This window comes from Musca vetustissima, unplaced genomic scaffold (genome assembly GCF_032173495.1).
Source record: "Musca vetustissima isolate MV318-11 ecotype Yass unplaced genomic scaffold, APGP_CSIRO_Mvet_v1 utg28993, whole genome shotgun sequence".
In the NCBI taxonomy this organism is placed as follows: Eukaryota; Metazoa; Arthropoda; class Insecta; order Diptera; family Muscidae; genus Musca; species Musca vetustissima.
Genome location: NW_026876932.1, coordinates 77,115 through 95,321, shown reverse-complemented (window position 1 = coordinate 95,321; position 18,207 = coordinate 77,115). Strand labels below are relative to the sequence as shown.

Below are 18,207 nucleotides of genomic sequence, written 5' to 3'. Positions count from 1 at the left end.
AATAATTGGTTGTGTTCATTTGATATTTTTTAATACATAACTAAAAACGCGAAAATTTAATGGAAGGTTATGATTTCTTTCCAAACTTCAGTACACAATATCATGAAATTGTCTTTTATATCCACAAAATAAAACGTATTTGGTCTGTTCCCGTACTGCAAGAATCTACTATTTTTTACTACGATAACGAATTTTCCATTATGATATCAAAGAAAATAGTAAAATCTAGTAGATTCTTGCAGTACGGGAATAGACCAATTACTTCAGTATTGTATTTCAATTAAATTTCATATATTTCAATTTAATATGAATTTATTTGACGTGGTATTAAAAACAATATGTACACACACACACAAAATATCTATGTATTTTGATTTGATGGAACAAGCCACGATAAGAAAAAATTGTAATCAGTTAATAGCTATGATAATAATTATACCTTATACCTACCCTATCTTATAATAATTATACGATATTTACATCAACCATACAAAACTACAGCGTCCAGTTAAATCCAGCAATCAAAACAGATGATCGATGAAAAATACATATTCTTTAAAAGATTTGTAGATGAATTCCAAACCGAAATTAAATATTAAAAAAACTGGGATTCAGCCTGACTATTTTGCAAAAACAAATACAAATGGTATCCCAAATAAACCGCCAACACTACTGAAGTTGTAGACGCAGGCACGGTTAAACTGTTTGGTTTGTTGCTGTACACTAGCAACACCAACAAAGTGGGAAAGGTGTGGTATTGTTTGTAAATGCCTTGTTAACCTCGAAGTGAGGCTCCAGCGAAATTCTCATGCAGTTTATGTCGTTGGTCAGCTAAGTACTTCCCTTTGTTACAAGAGACATTTGGGTATGAAAGGTTTTTTGTATAGAAGCAATAGCTTCTGGGGAGAATATCCCAACAAAAAACTAAGGGAACTGATGAGGATCAGTGGCGTGATCCGAAACTATAGTCTTCCCTGCCTTACCCCTCGGCAAACAATGCCATACATTCCCCACTAATAAATAGTTGTTTTTTATAATAACAACAAACTGGGATTCAGCCTGACTATTTTGCAAAAACAAAATACAAATGGTATCCCAAATAAACCGCCAACACTACTGTATATTTTTATTCAATAAATGTTTTTATTCAAATATTTTAAAATAATATTCTTATAAACTACGTTACATATTAACAAAAATATATATTTTTTGCAAAATATAATTTTTTTTAAAATTGAAATTTTTGCAAAATAAATATTTGCTTATATATAATTGTTATTAAAATTATTGTTTGTTATTATTATTATTTTCAATAACATTGGCATTTTCTTGTTCGCTGCTTGTCTTATTATTACAATTTTTACCAAACGGCTTTGGACACATCACAGCCGGTGTAAAGTACCACGAATGTTGCTGCTCCTTACGTTGTTTTATCATTTCGCCAATTTTCGAGTCGGGTAATGCCATTAACTTTTCAGCACATTTTTGTTTGTAGCTCCATTTACCAACGAAATAACCCATAATTACACCCAAAACAACTTTGGGTATGGCACCGTATTTAGCATTGGGCTAAGGTTGAAAGAGTGATTTATTATTTAGAAATATTGAAAATAATGTATTTTGATTTAAATATCTTACCTTTAAGAGACCATTTTTAACACCCAAATAGGCGGCACCTCCAAATGTCAAACCCAAGGGCAAGGCACGTTGATAAAACGATTCCTGATTACATTCATGCAAGACACGCAACTCCTCGGAGGTGAAGTGGGGTCGCCTCTGGAAAAAATTAAAAAGGAAATTTTTTAAATTAATATATTAGTTGTGTTCCCATACTTTATTTTAAAATAGTAAAGCTAGTAAATGGATAGATGCCAAAATTGCTGTTAGAGTACAAAAAGGTCTGGAATCATCCAAAATCACCACAGCTACCATGATATAATTTATTACAAGTTAGGGGATAGCTACCAACTGATTACAATTTTTTCTCAAGGTACCTTGTTCTGTCAAATGAATACAAATTACATTTAAATATATTCAAATTTAATTCAAATGAAAATGATTTTTTTACTGAAACAAACATTTAATGAAATTCCCTATCGGTCTCTGGGAAGACATCTGTTGAAAATATGTCAAATAAGCACAACCACTTGTTGCGTATATTTTTGACATAAGAAGCCACAACCTACAGAGTTTTTTTTTATTTACCTCAATTTGTTCTTGTATAATTATACCATGATTGCATACATTTCCAGTAAATTCACATATGAGAGGTGAACCCGCAAAAAAATTAAAGGTAGGTACATAACATTTTAGATTCAGATAATAATTATCCATCTTATTATATATATATTATATATATATATTATATATATATATATATTATATATATATATATATATATCACAAAAATTCATTATTAAAGAACTTTATCAGTACCGGCATAACCGGCTAGATCGTATCGTTAATTAAAACCAAAAACATTACAATCAAATTTATTCCATTTTGAAGCAAACAAGACTTTTTGTTGTTTTGCTTTGTAAAAAATTCTGGATTACTCTTTTTTGGCAAATTAACACACACAATCCTTAATTATATATGCATGTTTTTTTTTGTATGACATCAGTACCCCTCCATATTGAATTGATGATAATTTATGCGTTGTTGATCTACTTCAACTTACCCAATGTTGGCATCCTCCTCTGCAGTCCTCTTTGGTACTCTCCGTTGTATTCAAATTTTGTTGAACAGGGGTTTCCTGAGTTATTTGAGGTTCTTGGGGTTTCATTTTGGTTTTATTATTTTATTAAAAAAAGAAAAAAATTAAATTTAAAATTGTTTGTTCTAAATCTTCCGATTTGTTCTTCAGGTGCAACACTGCCCAATCTGTTGTTTGCAATGACTGTTTTGTTTACTGGATTGTTATTACCTATTATATGCCCGTATGTGATTAGCAATTTGGAATTTCGGGAGCAGTTGCTGATTTCAATGTATTGGTTAGATATCATTCGGTTTTGTATGTATATTCGTTGTTTATTTTGATGGCTTATCAACATTTGTTGCTAAACATAAAACTTAATGACGAAATCATATTTTAATTTTATGCAATATTTTGTATAAATTGCCAATGTTTCTAATCAATCCTGTATTGATAAAGAGATAACGATTCTAGAAAAAAAGATTAGCGGTGCGTGCCTTCAATTTTCTTAAGAATATTATATTGATAATTATAAAAATTATTTTCATAATAAATTTACAAGTTTTAAACAGCTAATTATTTGTGAGTTTAAATAAAAATATTAAAATATATTGGATTTGCAGTTCAAAATTGATATTAAAAAAAACTCCGAAGACTTTTTCATTGACGGCCATTACTTGAATGACAGCATGTAATAACGATAGTGTAACAACGGCACTTGCATATACAATACACAATTATTTGCTTTTTTTGTTTTTATATTTATAATTAATTTTAAATAATAATAATTCACTTGATTATAGGGTATTAACTTAAATAATATAAAGAAATAATTATCTAATAAAATGAACAGTAGTTTTTGGCACTATACATTATTATTGAATGTCATTGACGGTTATCGCTGTAACGTGTAATAACGGCACTTGCAACTACAATACATAATAATTTGTTTATTTTTTTGTTTTTAAATTTATTGTTATTTTAAAATAAAATGATTCATTTGATTTTAGGGTATTAACCTAAATAATATGAAAAATAATTAAATAACAAAATAAACTCAGTAAGGTAGCCGCATAGGCAAATTTTTACAACAAACATCGGTTGTTGTATTTTGATATGTCAAAAATATTTTGCCAAAACAAACAGATTTTTTTAAACAAATTCTTGTAGAAAATGTTAATAAAAGTATTACCAAACAAGCTCTTCAAAATTCGGAGATTTTCATTTATACTTTTGTTTTATTCTACATTACAACATTTTTGACATTTATTTGCACTAACAGCTGGGCCGATGTGGCTACTTTATTAAATATACCTTGGTCCGCTTTTCCACAGGCAGATTTTTATTTGGCAAATTTTTTGTTTTCTCTTTTGAAATTTTCGGTTGCTTTTCCATTAGCAAATTTTTCTTTGCCAAATTTGCGAATCAAAATACAAAAGAAAGAAAAAAACGCGTTTGAATTTTAAAGAATTTTTTATATATTTTATTATATAAATTGCAAAAATTAAAAATTAAATTTCACTTGCACAAATTAAAGCAACAGGTTTGTAAATAAAAGCCGGCTGTGTGTCAGTAAAACGAATAGGTTAAAAAGAAAATGTCAACAAAATTGTTTTCAGTAAACAGAGCAAAGCAGAATTTGTGTGTACCGCAAATTCTGAACAGGCAAAGTTTTGTTTTTCTTCCTCGCACCCCTCTCGCCTACAAACTCAGTATTTGCCAAATAAAAATTTGTTTGTGGAAAAGCAGACTTGACATATGTATTTGTAACATATGTCTCTCAAAATGTGTAATAACGATAGTGTAACAACGGCACAAGCAAATAAAAGGCAAATAAATTAAACAAAATGTCTTTCAAAATTATAAAATAATAATCAAAAAAAATATCTAATTTAATGGAATTAAGAATTTGTTATTCTTTATTAGTGCAGGTCGACATGTAATACCGGATTTTTTAATAGTAAAGCTAGTAAAAATCTAAGGCTACGTTTTGACTACTAAATCCACTCGAACTCAAACGACAATTCCATTGCGTATACGTCACGTTAATCCTGTTCTCAAATCCAGTGGATTATATTTGACACATGCGTTACGGAATTGACATATGAGATCGAGTGGATTTCGTAAATCTTAACGTACCTTAAATATATGAAAATCGGTCTAATGGTACGTTTACATTGTACCGGATTTATTAATACCGACTTTTACACATTTTAAACGATGTTTTGAAAAATTTTAAGGTTCATATAAACCCTTTATATAGCGATTTAAAATGCGCCTGAGCTAAATTAATTTCGAATACGGCAGAGTTATAATTTTTCCATCGTCATGTACAGTATAACTTTTTCTCGGTTTAACCTATTTTATGATGTATTTATTTGACATATATCCAATGGAATTGACCATATAAACCCACTGGGTTAACGAAAACCAGTACAATGTAAATGTACGGCAACCCTGCAAAAATGTCTTATGTAGATGCCGTTAAAGCTTTGCCTGCTATTGTTTATGGGAGCGCACCTCATTTCTGTGTAATATCGGCCATATAGAACGATTAGTTTTATTGTTTTCATACAAAAGTTTTTGCGCCAAAATGTTATTGCATGCACGAATTATTCGCAAATCAGTTTTTAGAATTGACAAAAGGTGCCAAATTGCATACTTGATCTAATTTTGTAATCCCAAGAAGAAACCTATTGAAGTCTTTAATGTTTTCCGAACGAGCGGCTATTTCTATTGAACCAATATTTGCAGTATTTGTGTTATTTATATAAAATCAATACGCAACATCATAATCAGGTACGTATTAAATCAATATCCTTCGGATTCGCAGTGGTTGGGAAAGCTCATTTTTAGCATAAGAGGAAAGACTTTAAAGTTCGTTTATGATTTTAGAGATTTTTATATAAACGACTACGCCTACCGTAATAAGGTGAATATTTGAAGGTGGGACTTATCGGTACACTCCTTCTTGTACCTCCACTCCATGGCAAGCCATAATATTTTTACAAAATATAGATTTAGTGCAATTATCGACTATGCCCCGTTTGATTCTATCTCAATACGGAAACGATATTTGTCGATGTTGTGACTTTAAACTTTGCCATGGTGAGACAAGGTCACATGCCGACACTGTAAACACTACACAATAGGCCACCAGATTGTTCACAGAGATTTTAGAGAGAACACTATTCTGTAAGAATTGCCTGTAGTATTAAAATGTTAGAATAAATATATAATCTACAAATGTAGTTATGTGCCGGAGAAGTTGAAACCTTATAAAATAAAAACCCGATTTCCGGAATTATCCTTCTTAATTTAGTGTTTATTGAGTACAAATTTATATATAACTTAAAAAACTAATATGCAACTGAAATCAAATTTCCAATGTTTCAAACAGTTAACCAAAAACCACCACAATGACAATACTGCCATCTTTGGCACCAGGCCTTGAGAGCTGCCGTCTTTGCGGTCTTATTGATGTTGTTGATGAAGCCACAGCGTATACATTTACGTATGGTTTTCACTTTGGAACCCAAATGTAGATTACTGACATCATCACGACAACTGTTGGAGAAGACCACCTCATCATAGTGCAAGTCCTGCAAAGCTAATGGTTCAACAGATGTTTGGAAAACAAATGGGAACAACTTTGCGGTAGCATGATTATTTAATAGTGTTGTGGGTGTGTTTGTATGGCGACTGGGTATAAGAACCTGTGTCGACAGGACACTACAATCATCGAGTAAGACTTCATCGGGTTCATTGGGATTTTGATAGAGACGTGTTAGCAGACGAAAGAGAACGGGGAGAACATCAAAATTTTCCACTGACTTTGTGTAGATGGGCAGACATTGGGGAATGAGCAGTCCCCAAATTCGTATCATAACCAACAGCTCGCGGATACTGCTAATGGCTATCATATCACGACTGATGTCGTAGCCATGTTTCTTGTTGAATTTTGCCTTCATAATATCTTCGGGTAGTTTGTTGAGAATACTGAGTGCCAAATCGGCAACCCATTGTATTAGCTGCTGGAGACTTTGTAGCGTGGTGGGTTCCACGGTGAAATCCTTGGCATCCAGGACACATAACACCTTATCCACATCGTTGTATTGAGGGTTTGGATCGGATAAAATCATTGAGAGATTTTCTGCCGGCCCCTTATCTTGGGAACTTAAATCAGAGGGTCGTAGAAGACTTTTAAAGGCAATGGAAATGGAATGTAGGGTTATGAGATTATCGAAATCCTGTTGTTTGGTTTGTATGCGACAGAGGTTGCTCTTCAGCGACAGGAAATTTGAGTAATAATATTGACGGGTAAAATTATGCTGCCTTGTAAAATTCTCGGTGATTTTTTCGGCCAAAACCTCCAAATTGGGTAGATTTAACATCAGCACATCACTGGCATCAATGCCCGTGACAATGGAGTATTCCAAAAGGGCTGCTGGTAGTGAAAGCGGATTCATTTTGTAATTTTTATCATAATGATGATTCGGCACCTGCATGGCATACATCTGGCCCAAATTATCGAAAATAATTAGCAACTGATTGAGAAAAGTTATATCGGAGGCCAATAGTTTACATGGTGCCCTTTGATGATCCTCGGGCATTCTTTCTACCACAGGTGAGGCCAACTTCTTTAGGCCCATTTCCAATACTTGCACCGAATAATCCTTGAGGGTGGCAAATATCAGCAGAGAATCTGAGGGCAGCTTTGTCAAACAAATATCACAAACTTTGGAAGTCAGTGACAGCTTCGCAGACAGCTCCCATTGTTCCCATTGCACAAAATCGGTTTTATTCTTCTGCAGCAATTTATGGACCGCTTGATGTTTCTTCGTCAAAATCCATTGTTCCAAAAAACTACCATCCATATAATCATAGACCACAAAGAGCAGTTCTTCTCCGTTGATGTAACGCCAGCGGATATGCGACACCTGTTTGGATTCCAATTCATCCTTTTGAAAGAAAACACTTGTCATGGAACCACATTTTAGGGCGAGAGATTCTTGATTTTCCTTTTCAATGGCCACTTTGTAACAGTTTATCAATGGTTCATTCCAACTGTTCACCACCACACTAAATGTACCACTGGGACTATAATCCACACAGCTGTGTGTAATATAGGTTCGAGATAACTCCAAACTGTACGAATGGATATTCAACTCAGTCGGCTGGGCACTATTACCGGCTGCATCAAACATTGGCGGCAACAGCTGGGGTATAGAAAATGCCCCCATCAACCCCGAGGAGGATAAAACAAAACATCCCTCCACGGGAGTGTTACCAAAATGTGTTAACGATGGACGAAAATCAGATCGTTCAAATTTATCCGAATACGCTTGCAAATCCTTCTTATGGGTATTGAAAAACATTTGTTTACCATTGTGAAAAAATTTCGCCTGGATAATTTCTTCAAAGGGCAAATTTGCCTTGTACACCAATTTCCAGGTATTGATGCCATGATTCCGCGTCATCCATATTTCACAAACACCATGCTTGTAGCCAATCAACAACAATTCCCCCGTTTGATTCCATTCCAATACGGAAACTATATTTTTCGAGGTGGTGATCTTAAAACTTTGCCATGGCGAAACAAGGTCACACACCGACACTGTGCTCTGCAGACCCTGATGTACACAATAGGCCACCAGGTTCTTCACGGAGATTTTACAAAGGACACAATTCTGCAAGAGGTAGCCATCCTTATTGCCACCAGGATTTTGGACTTTATAGAGAATTGTCATCTTCTGCAGATATTTTTATATCCCAGTAAGAAGGTTGAACCAAGGTGTATATTTTACTTCAAATTGGGCAGACTTTATTTCCGGCTGATGTAGAATCCGCTCCGCTTGCTATTGGTAGTAAGAAATCTAACAAATCGCTGATTTTTATTTTCTTTAATTAAGGCCACAAAATAGCTTTCCAAGATCAACAGACGGATTTGTTTGGCTGTCGGCTGTCAGTTTTTATTTTTGCCGATCTAGGGTTGCCACATCCAACAAAAAATTGCAAACAAATGTCGACGACTTTTAAAGCGGCTATGAAGGGGTTTGGCAACATGCCAAATCTTAATGTCAATCAACCCGATATTGAATTTTTTCCATAGTAAATCGATTTAAAAAAAAATGAGGACTATAGACAAACTCAGGTATAAAAATAGTTGGTCTTTTCCCGTACCAGGATCTTATGGGGTAAACAACATTTTATTAAAGCATTTTCAAGGTCCCGTCTCATTGTAATTCCTTTTATAGCAGAAATGGCTGTAATTTGGCATTCTAGGTTTTCGTGTGTAAAAAAACTTATTTGCAGACATTGTCTATATATGTTCATGTATTAACATACCTCCATGATTTATTGTTGTCTCGACCATCTGTCAACTTTTTCCTTATAATATTTCAAATGGTTGGCAACATTGCACAACGAATTCAGATAGAAATTACGCACTTTGACAGTTAATCGAGACATCAGCTGCGCTAAATGGACTACCTATTTATTGTTCCATGCATACTTCTATTTAAAGTCCCTCGCCACCTTTTCGTTATGCCGAAAGTCCCATCGGAATTTTACAAGTTTTTATTTACCTACAAACAGCTGCCTACTACTCTCAAAATCGATCTTTAAAACCCTTAACTGTTTTCGATTTTGAAATCCCTAACTTCACTCCGCGTATTTTGTTTTGTTCCTCGTATTTATTAACAATTCTAATTTCCTTCTTTTTTTCTTCACGAACAAGAACAAGCAGACATTTTTCTCCGTGTATCTGTGTGTGTGTTTGTGCGAATGTACGTTGTGTCTGTCAAACACATTCTGTCATTCCTGCTGTCATTCGGCTGGTCGTTCATAGTTTCATAAGTAAATTAAAAATTGCAAATTTTCATTAAATTTTTGGAACGTATACGAAATGTTTTGTGCCTACACCCATTCGTTGGTAAGTTCTCCACATCGGGGTTATTTTTTCTATAGGAAATGAATGAGACTTTATCTTTATTTTGCAGCCCTATTTGTATTTGGGTAATTTCGGCCGAAAACCACAAAAAGTCTACAGTAGCAGCAGCAGCCACAGCAGCAGCAGTCATGGACAATTAAGGACAATATCAAGTCGGTGGCATCATCTTGGAAAACGACGTGATGCTGTAAATGGCTCCGCCACTGCATCAAGAAACATTTTGAGAATACCACAAAATCTGCAACACATGGTCCGTGAACATAATGCCACAGCACAGACATTCTTCGAATCGGCCAGAATAAATGATTTGCTACAGAAGGCCGCCAAAATGTTGTTAACCTCACAGCAGGTTAATGTCGATGGTGTAGGCATCAGGCATGTAACAACGGGGAAGGGTAAAAATGCACGTCACCTCATCGAATTTTCAATGGGACAACAGATGTGGACCCAAACAATGCCAGCCAAAACCTATTCCAAACTCTTGCAATCCATTATACCTCAACATCAATTGTATGTATAGAAAGGAGGGGGTTTTGAGTTATGAGAGGAATAATTTCCTGATTTTCTTTCCCTCCTATTCTTTTGTTTTTCCAGAAAATTTGTACGTACCTTTAAAACAGATCGTTCCATAGCCGCTGAATTAAGACGTAATCCAACAGTGGCATCACGTCTGCGTACTGCCTTCAGTGGTAATCCTCAAAAATTTGATAGTGAACTGAGCAGTAGTTCGGAAACGCTAAAGAGATTATTGGAAAAATCTTCCGAAGGTGGTCCTGAAAAGAATATGGTAAGTTTGAAGGGAGATCTTTGAAGATGATTTCAATTAGGAATGATATCAAAGAACATAAGTCGTCTATAGAAATAGTCAACCTGAAAATATACGTCCGTTAGCTTCATAGAATTAGACACTCTGGACCTTCAGTTTGTTTATTGAAATAGTCTCCCAAGGCCTGAAAGCTCCTCTATAGAAATAGACTCCTGGGCGACGTCTGTAGAAATTGTCTCCCTGACCCCTACGTTAGCTCGTCTATATAAGTAGACTCTCTAAGACTATAAGGATACCTTCTGGTCTTTTATAAAAAAAAAAAAAATATCTACTGGTATTCTATAAGAAGACATTCTGGTATCTTATCAGCCATTCTGGTCTCCTATAAGAATACCATCTGGTTTCCTATAAGAATACCGGCAGGTTGAAGACCTTCTGGTCTCTGGTCTTTTGGCCCTTCTATATAAGACCTTCTTTGTCCCCTATAGGACGACATTCTGATCCTTCTCTAAGAAGACTTTCCGGACTCCTAAAAGAATACCTTCTGGTTCTTCTATGAGAATAACTTTTGGTCTCCTATAAGAGGGCCTTCTGGTCTTCTATAAGAGGACCTTTTGGTCCGTCATAAGAAGACCTTTTGGCTCTTCATAAGAAGACCTTTTGGTCCTTCATGAAAAGATATTTGGTCCTTCATAAGAAGACCTTTTGGTCCTTCATAAGAAGACCTTTTGGTCCTTCATAAGAAGACCTTTTGGTCCTTCATAAGAAGACCTTCTGGTCTCCTATAGGAACACATTCTGGTTCTTCTATAAGAATACCTTCTAGTCTTCTTGAAGAATATGTTCCGATCTGATATAAGAAAACCGTCTGGCCTTCTATTAGAAAACCTTCTGGCCCTTCTATAAGAAGACCTTCTTGTCTCCTATAAGAAAACTTCCTGGTCTACCATAAGAAGACCTGCCTTCTATAAGAATACCTTCTGGTTATCTTTAAGAATACCTTCTGGACTTCTTAAAAAACCTTCTGTTGCTCAACATGAAAACCTTCTATTCTTCCAGAAAAATAAGACCTTGAATCTTCTTCCTTTTAAATTTAAGTACTAACAATTCTGTCCTTCTTTTCATCTTTCTCCAGGAAAACAGCATAAAAGTCGCATTTGCCGAAGGCTATTTGGCAGCAGCAAATTCAGAAGATCATCCAAAATCTGGCAAAACCATGAAGTATTTAAAGGTAAGTTCCATAACATAACACACAACAACAACACAAAACATTGGGCCATGTAATTTGAAAATTAAAACAATCCAGGTTTTTCAGCAATTGTTAGTCATCGTTGTATTTATTGGACTATTTGTAAGTCTGTTCTCTTCCTCGAATGGTTCCATGTTTCGGTAAGTATCCATTACACATTTTTATTTCATATATACAATTTTTAATGTTCCCTTTTCTCAATTTAGCATCCAGTTGGGCAATCAAGTGGAAGTTGATCCCGAAGAAATCCATGTCACCTTCGAAGATGTCAAGGGTTGCGATGAAGCCAAACAGGAATTGAAAGAAGTTGTAGAATTTCTAAAAAATCCTGAAAAGTTTTCCAATTTGGGTGGTAAACTACCCAAGGGTGTGCTATTGGTGGGTCCACCTGGTACTGGTAAAACTTTGTTGGCCCGTGCTGTGGCCGGTGAGGCAAATGTACCATTTTTCCATGCCGCCGGTCCAGAGTTTGATGAGGTGCTGGTTGGTCAAGGTGCCCGGCGTGTGAGGGATTTGTTTAGTAAGTCCTTTTCTACAGATAATTTTAAATATGAAATTAATTTCAATTTGTTTTACATCCTCAGAGGCCGCCAAACAACGTGCTCCCTGTGTTATATTCATCGATGAAATTGACTCGGTTGGTGCAAAACGTACCAACTCCGTTCTGCATCCCTATGCAAATCAAACCATTAATCAGTTACTCTCCGAAATGGATGGTTTCCATCAAAATGCTGGGGTTATCGTTTTGGGTGCTACAAATCGTCGTGATGATTTAGATCAAGCTCTTTTGCGTCCTGGTCGTTTCGATGTGGAGGTATGTGTTGAGTTGCTTCGAGAAGGAATTTTTGTTTATTTATGTCTTAATTTTGTTTTCCAGGTTGTTGTTAACACACCCGATTTTACTGGACGAAAGGAGATCATAACACTGTATCTCTCGAAAATTTTACACGACGAAATCGATTTGGATATGTTGGCTAGGGGTACATCAGGTTTTACTGGTGCCGATCTAGAGAATATGATTAATCAGGCTGCACTGAGGTAAGATATGGGGACTTTGTGGAATTACGACAATGAAATGGGAAGAGATTTGTGATCTTTAATGCGAAGACCTTCGGGTTTTCAAGGAAAAGACTTTCGGGTTTCAAGGAGAAGACTTTCGGGATTCAAGGAGAAGACATTCGTGTTATCAAGGAAAAAGAAAATACGGTATTCTATAAAAAGATTTCTGGCTTTAGGTCTTTTTCGTCTTCTAGGATTAGACCTTCTGTTCTGCTGGGAGAAACCTTTCGGGCCTTGTATAAGAAGGTCTTCTGGTCCTTTTATAAGAAAACTTTCTGGTCCTTCTACAATAAGATCTTCTGGCCTTCTGGTCTTCTAGGAGAAGACATTCTGGTCATCTAGAAGAATACCTCCTAGTCTTCTAAGAGAAGATATCATGGTCTTCTAAGAGAACCCCTCTGGTCTTCTAGGAGAAAACCTTCTGATTTTCTAGGTGAAGACCTTCTGGTCTTCTAGGAGAAACCTTCTGATCTTCTAGGTGAAGACCTATTGGTCTTCTAGGTGAATACCTTCTGGTTTTCTGGGAGAAGACCTTCTTTGATATGAAAAGAACCATTGGGTTTTCTATGAGAATACCTTCTATTCTTCCAGAAGAACCCCTGCTGAACCTCATTCTGTTCGGCTATAAATATCATCTGCTGTTCTATAAAAAATACCTATTGGTTTGGGAAAATACCTTCAGTTCCACAATTTAAAGACCCTCTGATCTCCAATTTTAATTCCATTTTTTGTTTTTTACAGGGCGGCGATTGATGGCGCAGAAACTGTAACCATGAAACATTTAGAAACTGCACGTGACAAGGTACTAATGGGACCCGAACGTAAGGCACGCCTACCCGATGAAGAAGCCAATCTCATTACGGCTTATCATGAGGGTGGACATGCCATTGTGGCCTATTATACCAAGGTAAGCAAACTATAATAAATTTAAAATTAAAAAAAACCTTTTAATATCCTCTCTCTCCCCGTTTAACAGGAATCCCATCCATTACACAAAGTCACAATTATGCCACGTGGCCCCTCACTGGGACATACCGCCTATATACCCGAAAAAGAACGTTATCATGTTACCAAAGCTCAACTGCTGGCAATGATGGATACCATGATGGGTGGTCGTGCCGCCGAAGAGTTAATCTTTGGTGCAGAAAAAATTACCTCAGGAGCTAGTAGTGATTTGAAACAGGCAACTTCCATTGCTACACACATGGTTAAAGATTGGGGTATGTCGGAAAAAGTTGGTCTACGTACAATTGAATCGAATAAGGGCATGTTCCCCAATGAAACACTGGGACCCAACACCGTTGAGGCTGTTGATGCTGAAATTAAACGTATTCTAAATGAGAGCTACGAACGGGCAAAGGCAATCTTACGGAAACATGCCAAGGAACACAAGGCCCTGGCCGAAGCCTTACTGAAATATGAGACTTTAGATGCTGAAGATATTAAGGCGATTATGAAGGATTCGCAATAGTAAAATTTGCTATACTTAAATTGAATGAAAGAGAATGCAGCCAGCTGAAGTTTTGAAATGAGAGGCGGAGGAAGTTTTAGTTTTATATTTTAGGTATAAATATCCACAAACAAACAAAAACATATTACTTAAAATTGTTAACAAAAGAAAAAAAGCAAACACAACAAAAAGGACAATTTATTTAAAATACCAAAAATTCAGAGCAGCAGCGAAAAAAAAACATATTTTTTAGACTAACCAAAAGCAAAAAAGTTGAACGACACAACAAGAAAAAGAAAAGGAATATGGAACTCTAAAATGCTAAACAAAAAACAAAATATTATTTGAAATAATATTATTCAGCTAAATTATAAAAAAACAACTCTATATAATCAATTTTATATTAATTTTTTTCCGATTCCATAGCCAATAATAATTATAGAAATAATGTGTGAGAAAAAAATAATAAAAAAAAATTGAAAAACGATTGATTACAAATCAAAGAATATTTTGTGAAATGAAATTAATTCCAAACTCCCCCGTCTAAAATGTGTAACCTATGAATGGTAAGCTAGCTGCGGACGTAAGGTAAGAACCAATAATTTAAATTAATTTAAGTTTTTTTAATTTACTAAAATTACTTTTCAGTTTTTCAAATAATATCAAAATTCCAAATTATCAACAATTTAATGCAAATTGAAAGCAGCAAAATTTACCATTGAAACACATCAAGAATATATTAACAAATTTACACTATTTTTATATCGCCGCAAAAACAAAATCATCAACATTTAAATTTTGAAATCATTTCACATTATATCGATTTTAAAACCCCGAATCCTTGGATATGCCACCCTAATAATGTAAGTAATATATTCATGTAAATTTTGTATTGTAGTTGAAATAGAGAATATAGAGAGGGAGTGAAGAGAATATATTCTGGTCTTCTAGGAAAACAATTTTTGGGCTTCTATGAAAATGTCGTTTGGCCTTCGAGATGGGACCTAAAATCTGGGTTTTAAAAAAAATCCATGCTGATAAAATGTCTTCAAAAAATATTTTTTTAAAAATTCCCCACTTGAAAACGGTCTTCAAAAACATTTTTTTGTTGTGTTTTGAATAAATATTAAAAACAAATCACACTTGAGATTGTAAAAAATGTATTTAAAATATTTATTATTAAAATTTAGTATTAAAAATATTTAAAAAAGCCACTCATGAGCTTGAAAAAAAAAACTATTTTTTTTTCTATGATTTAATCCTGAAAATAAAAAAAAAAAAAAAATAGATAAAAAAAAAAGGGTAAAAAATCAAAAACTTGGAGATCCCACGAATTTTTCAAGGGTCCCACGAATTTTTTTCTATAGAAAAAACTTGGCGAAAAAACTTGGCGACCCAAGGGTCTCACGAATTTTTTTCTATAGAAAAAAACTTGGCGACCCAAGGGTCTCACGAATTTTTTTCTATAGAAAAAAACTTGGCGACCCAAGGGTCTCACGAATTTTTTTCTATAGAAAAAAACTTGGCGACCCAAGGGTCTCACGAATTTTTTTCTATAGAAAAAACTTGGCGACCCAAGGGTCTCACGAATTTTTTTCTATAGAAAAAACTTGGCGACCCAAGGGTCTCACGAATTATTTTCTATAGAAAAAACTTGGCGACCCAAGGGTCTCACGAATTTTTTTCTATAGAAAAAAAACTTGGCGACCCAAGGGTCTCACGAATTTTTTTCTATAGAAAAAACTTGGCGACCCAAGGGTCTCACGAATTTTTTTCTATAGAAAAAAAACTTGGCGACCCAAGGGTCTCACGAATTTTTTTCTATAGAAAAAAACTTGGCGACCCAAGGGTCTCACGAATTTTTTTCTATAGAAAAAACTTGGCGACCCAAGGGTCTCACGAATTTTTTTCTATAGAAAAAACTTGCCGAACCAAGGTTCGCACGAATTTTTTTCTACAGAAAAAACTTGGCGACCCAAGGGTCTCGAATTGTTTTCTATAAAAAAACTTGGCGACCCAAAAAAATAAAAAACTTGGCGACCCAAGGGTCTCACGATTTTTTTTTCTATAAAAAAACTTGGCGACCCAAGGGTCTCACGAATTTTTTTCTATAGAAAAAACTTGGCGACCCAAGGGTCTCACGAATTTTTTTCTATAGAAAAAACTTGGCGACCCAAGGGTCTCACGAATTTTTTTCTATAGAAAAAACTTGGCGACCCAAGGGTCTCACGAATTTTTTTCTATAGAAAAAACTTGGCGACCCAAGGGTCTCACGAATTTTTTTCTATAGAAAAAACTTGGCGACCCAAGGGTCTCACGAATTTTTTTCTATAGAAAAAACTTGGCGACCCAAGGTTCTCACGAATTTTTTCCTATAGAAAAAACTTGGACCCAAGGGTCCCACGAATTTTTTCCTATAGAAAAAAGTTGGACCCAAGTGTCCCACGAAGTTTTTCCTATAGAAAAAAGTTGGCGACCCAAGGGTCTCACGAATTTTTTTCTATAGAAAAAAACTTGGCGACCCAAGGGTCTCACTAGTTTTTCGAAGCTTATCGCACATAATTCTACGCTATGCCAAATTTCGTGCAAATCGGACGAAAGTATATATGAGAGCTATATCTAAATCAGGCGCGATTTTCACGAAGCTTTGCACACATCATTCTAGACTCAATGCAGTACACTATGCCAAATTTCGTGCAAATTGAAAAATATTAAAGGACTTTGGTGTAGCATTTACATAAAATCAGATGAAAATATATATGGGAGCTACATCTAAATATGAACCGATTATCACTAAACTTTGCACACATCATTCTGGACTCAATTCAGTAATCTATGCCAAATTTCGTTCAAATCGAATGATATATAGGGACATGGGTGCACCATTTACATAAAATCGGACAAAAATATATACGGGAGCTATATCTAAATCTGAGCCGATTTTCATGAAACTTTGCACACATCATTCTAGACTCAATTCAATACGCTATACCAAATTTCGTTCAAATCGAATGATATATAGGGACATGGGTGCACCATTTACATAAAATCGGACAAAAATATATACGGGAGCTATATCTAAATCTGAGTCGATTTTCATGAAACTTTGCACACACCATTCTAGACTCAATTAAGTACACTGTGTCAAATTTCGGACGATACTATATATGGGAGCTATATCTAAATCTGAACCAGTTTTTCCCAATTTCAATAGGGTTCGTGCTTGGGCCAAATAAGTGACCTATGCCAACATTCATCCAATTCGGGTCATAAATGCAACCTGTACTTTGTTTACAATTTAACATGGACAGAAAGACAGACGGACCGACGGACATGCATAAATCGACTTAGAATGTGATTCTATGCATATTCTCAAAAGGAACCATGTAGCTCAGAATTGAAAAATGTTTAAAAAAATTGCAAATTAATTTTAAAAATCCAATTTTGTTTTTGATTTTGAAATTATTTTTTAACATGTATTGAAAAATGTTAAAAAAAATTGCAAATTAATTTTAAAAATCCTATTTTGTTTTTGATTTTAAAATTAATTTTTTTTTTACTTATTTTTTAATTAAAAAGAAAATTTAAAATTAGGCTTATTTGAAGTATTGAAAAATATATTTTAAAATTCACGATTTAGTTTATTTCACCGTCGGAATATTGACCGATCATCATCTAAACAACCGCTCTAAGTATTTGGTCAGATCCCCTTCACCCTGTGTAATATGTGATGTTCTGCATATAATAATTGCCTCAAGAAAATCTGACAAAATTAATGTTTTCGGTTCAATGCTCCCCCTGAATGAAATCTCAACTTCACAGAAAACTATAGGCGTCGTCCTTGATCATAATCGGAAGTTCATGTACAATTTCAAAGCTATCAGCGAGACATTTCCATCCTCTAATGGAGCAATAGTAATACTATGCACATAGTCACCTTTACCTAATTACGTATAACTCCCACATCAGAGTACATGCAGCCATAAGTTTGGTATCAATTTGAAGGTCAATGAAATACCTGTTGGTCCTCTTTGATA

General features: G+C 34.8%; 3 protein-coding genes across 4 annotated transcripts; 1 reads left to right on the top strand and 2 right to left on the bottom strand.

The window, feature by feature from the left end:
- Positions 1-29: 29 nt before the first annotated feature.
- LOC133321452 (OCIA domain-containing protein 1-like) lies at positions 30-2,785 on the bottom strand. The gene is made up of 4 exons (XM_061530540.1): positions 2,681-2,785; positions 1,639-1,776; positions 1,365-1,569; positions 30-40 (listed from the first exon to the last, which is right to left on the bottom strand). Exons 1-4 carry the CDS (start codon positions 2,783-2,785, stop codon positions 30-32), a joined length of 459 nt encoding a protein of 152 aa, XP_061386524.1.
- A 3,302-nt stretch (positions 2,786-6,087) lies between these two features.
- On the bottom strand, positions 6,088-8,445 carry LOC133321457 (mediator of RNA polymerase II transcription subunit 16). The gene has a single exon (XM_061530544.1). The coding sequence runs from the start codon at positions 8,443-8,445 to the stop codon at positions 6,088-6,090; it is 2,358 nt and encodes a 785-aa protein (XP_061386528.1).
- Positions 8,446-9,859: 1,414 nt separating this feature from the next.
- LOC133321450 (ATP-dependent zinc metalloprotease YME1L) lies at positions 9,860-14,193 on the top strand. Of its 2 annotated transcripts, none has more exons than XM_061530538.1 (9): positions 9,860-10,157; positions 10,242-10,434; positions 11,548-11,643; positions 11,728-11,801; positions 11,868-12,181; positions 12,246-12,475; positions 12,539-12,699; positions 13,462-13,627; positions 13,697-14,193. In XM_061530538.1, the coding sequence occupies exons 1-9, from the start codon at positions 9,895-9,897 to the stop codon at positions 14,189-14,191; spliced, it is 1,992 nt and encodes a 663-aa protein (XP_061386522.1). In that variant the 5' UTR covers positions 9,860-9,894; the 3' UTR covers positions 14,192-14,193. The 2 variants fall into 2 exon arrangements, with proteins under 2 accessions (XP_061386522.1, XP_061386521.1); XM_061530537.1 differs by having other exon boundaries at positions 11,719-11,801.
- The last annotated feature ends 4,014 nt before the right edge of the window (positions 14,194-18,207 follow it).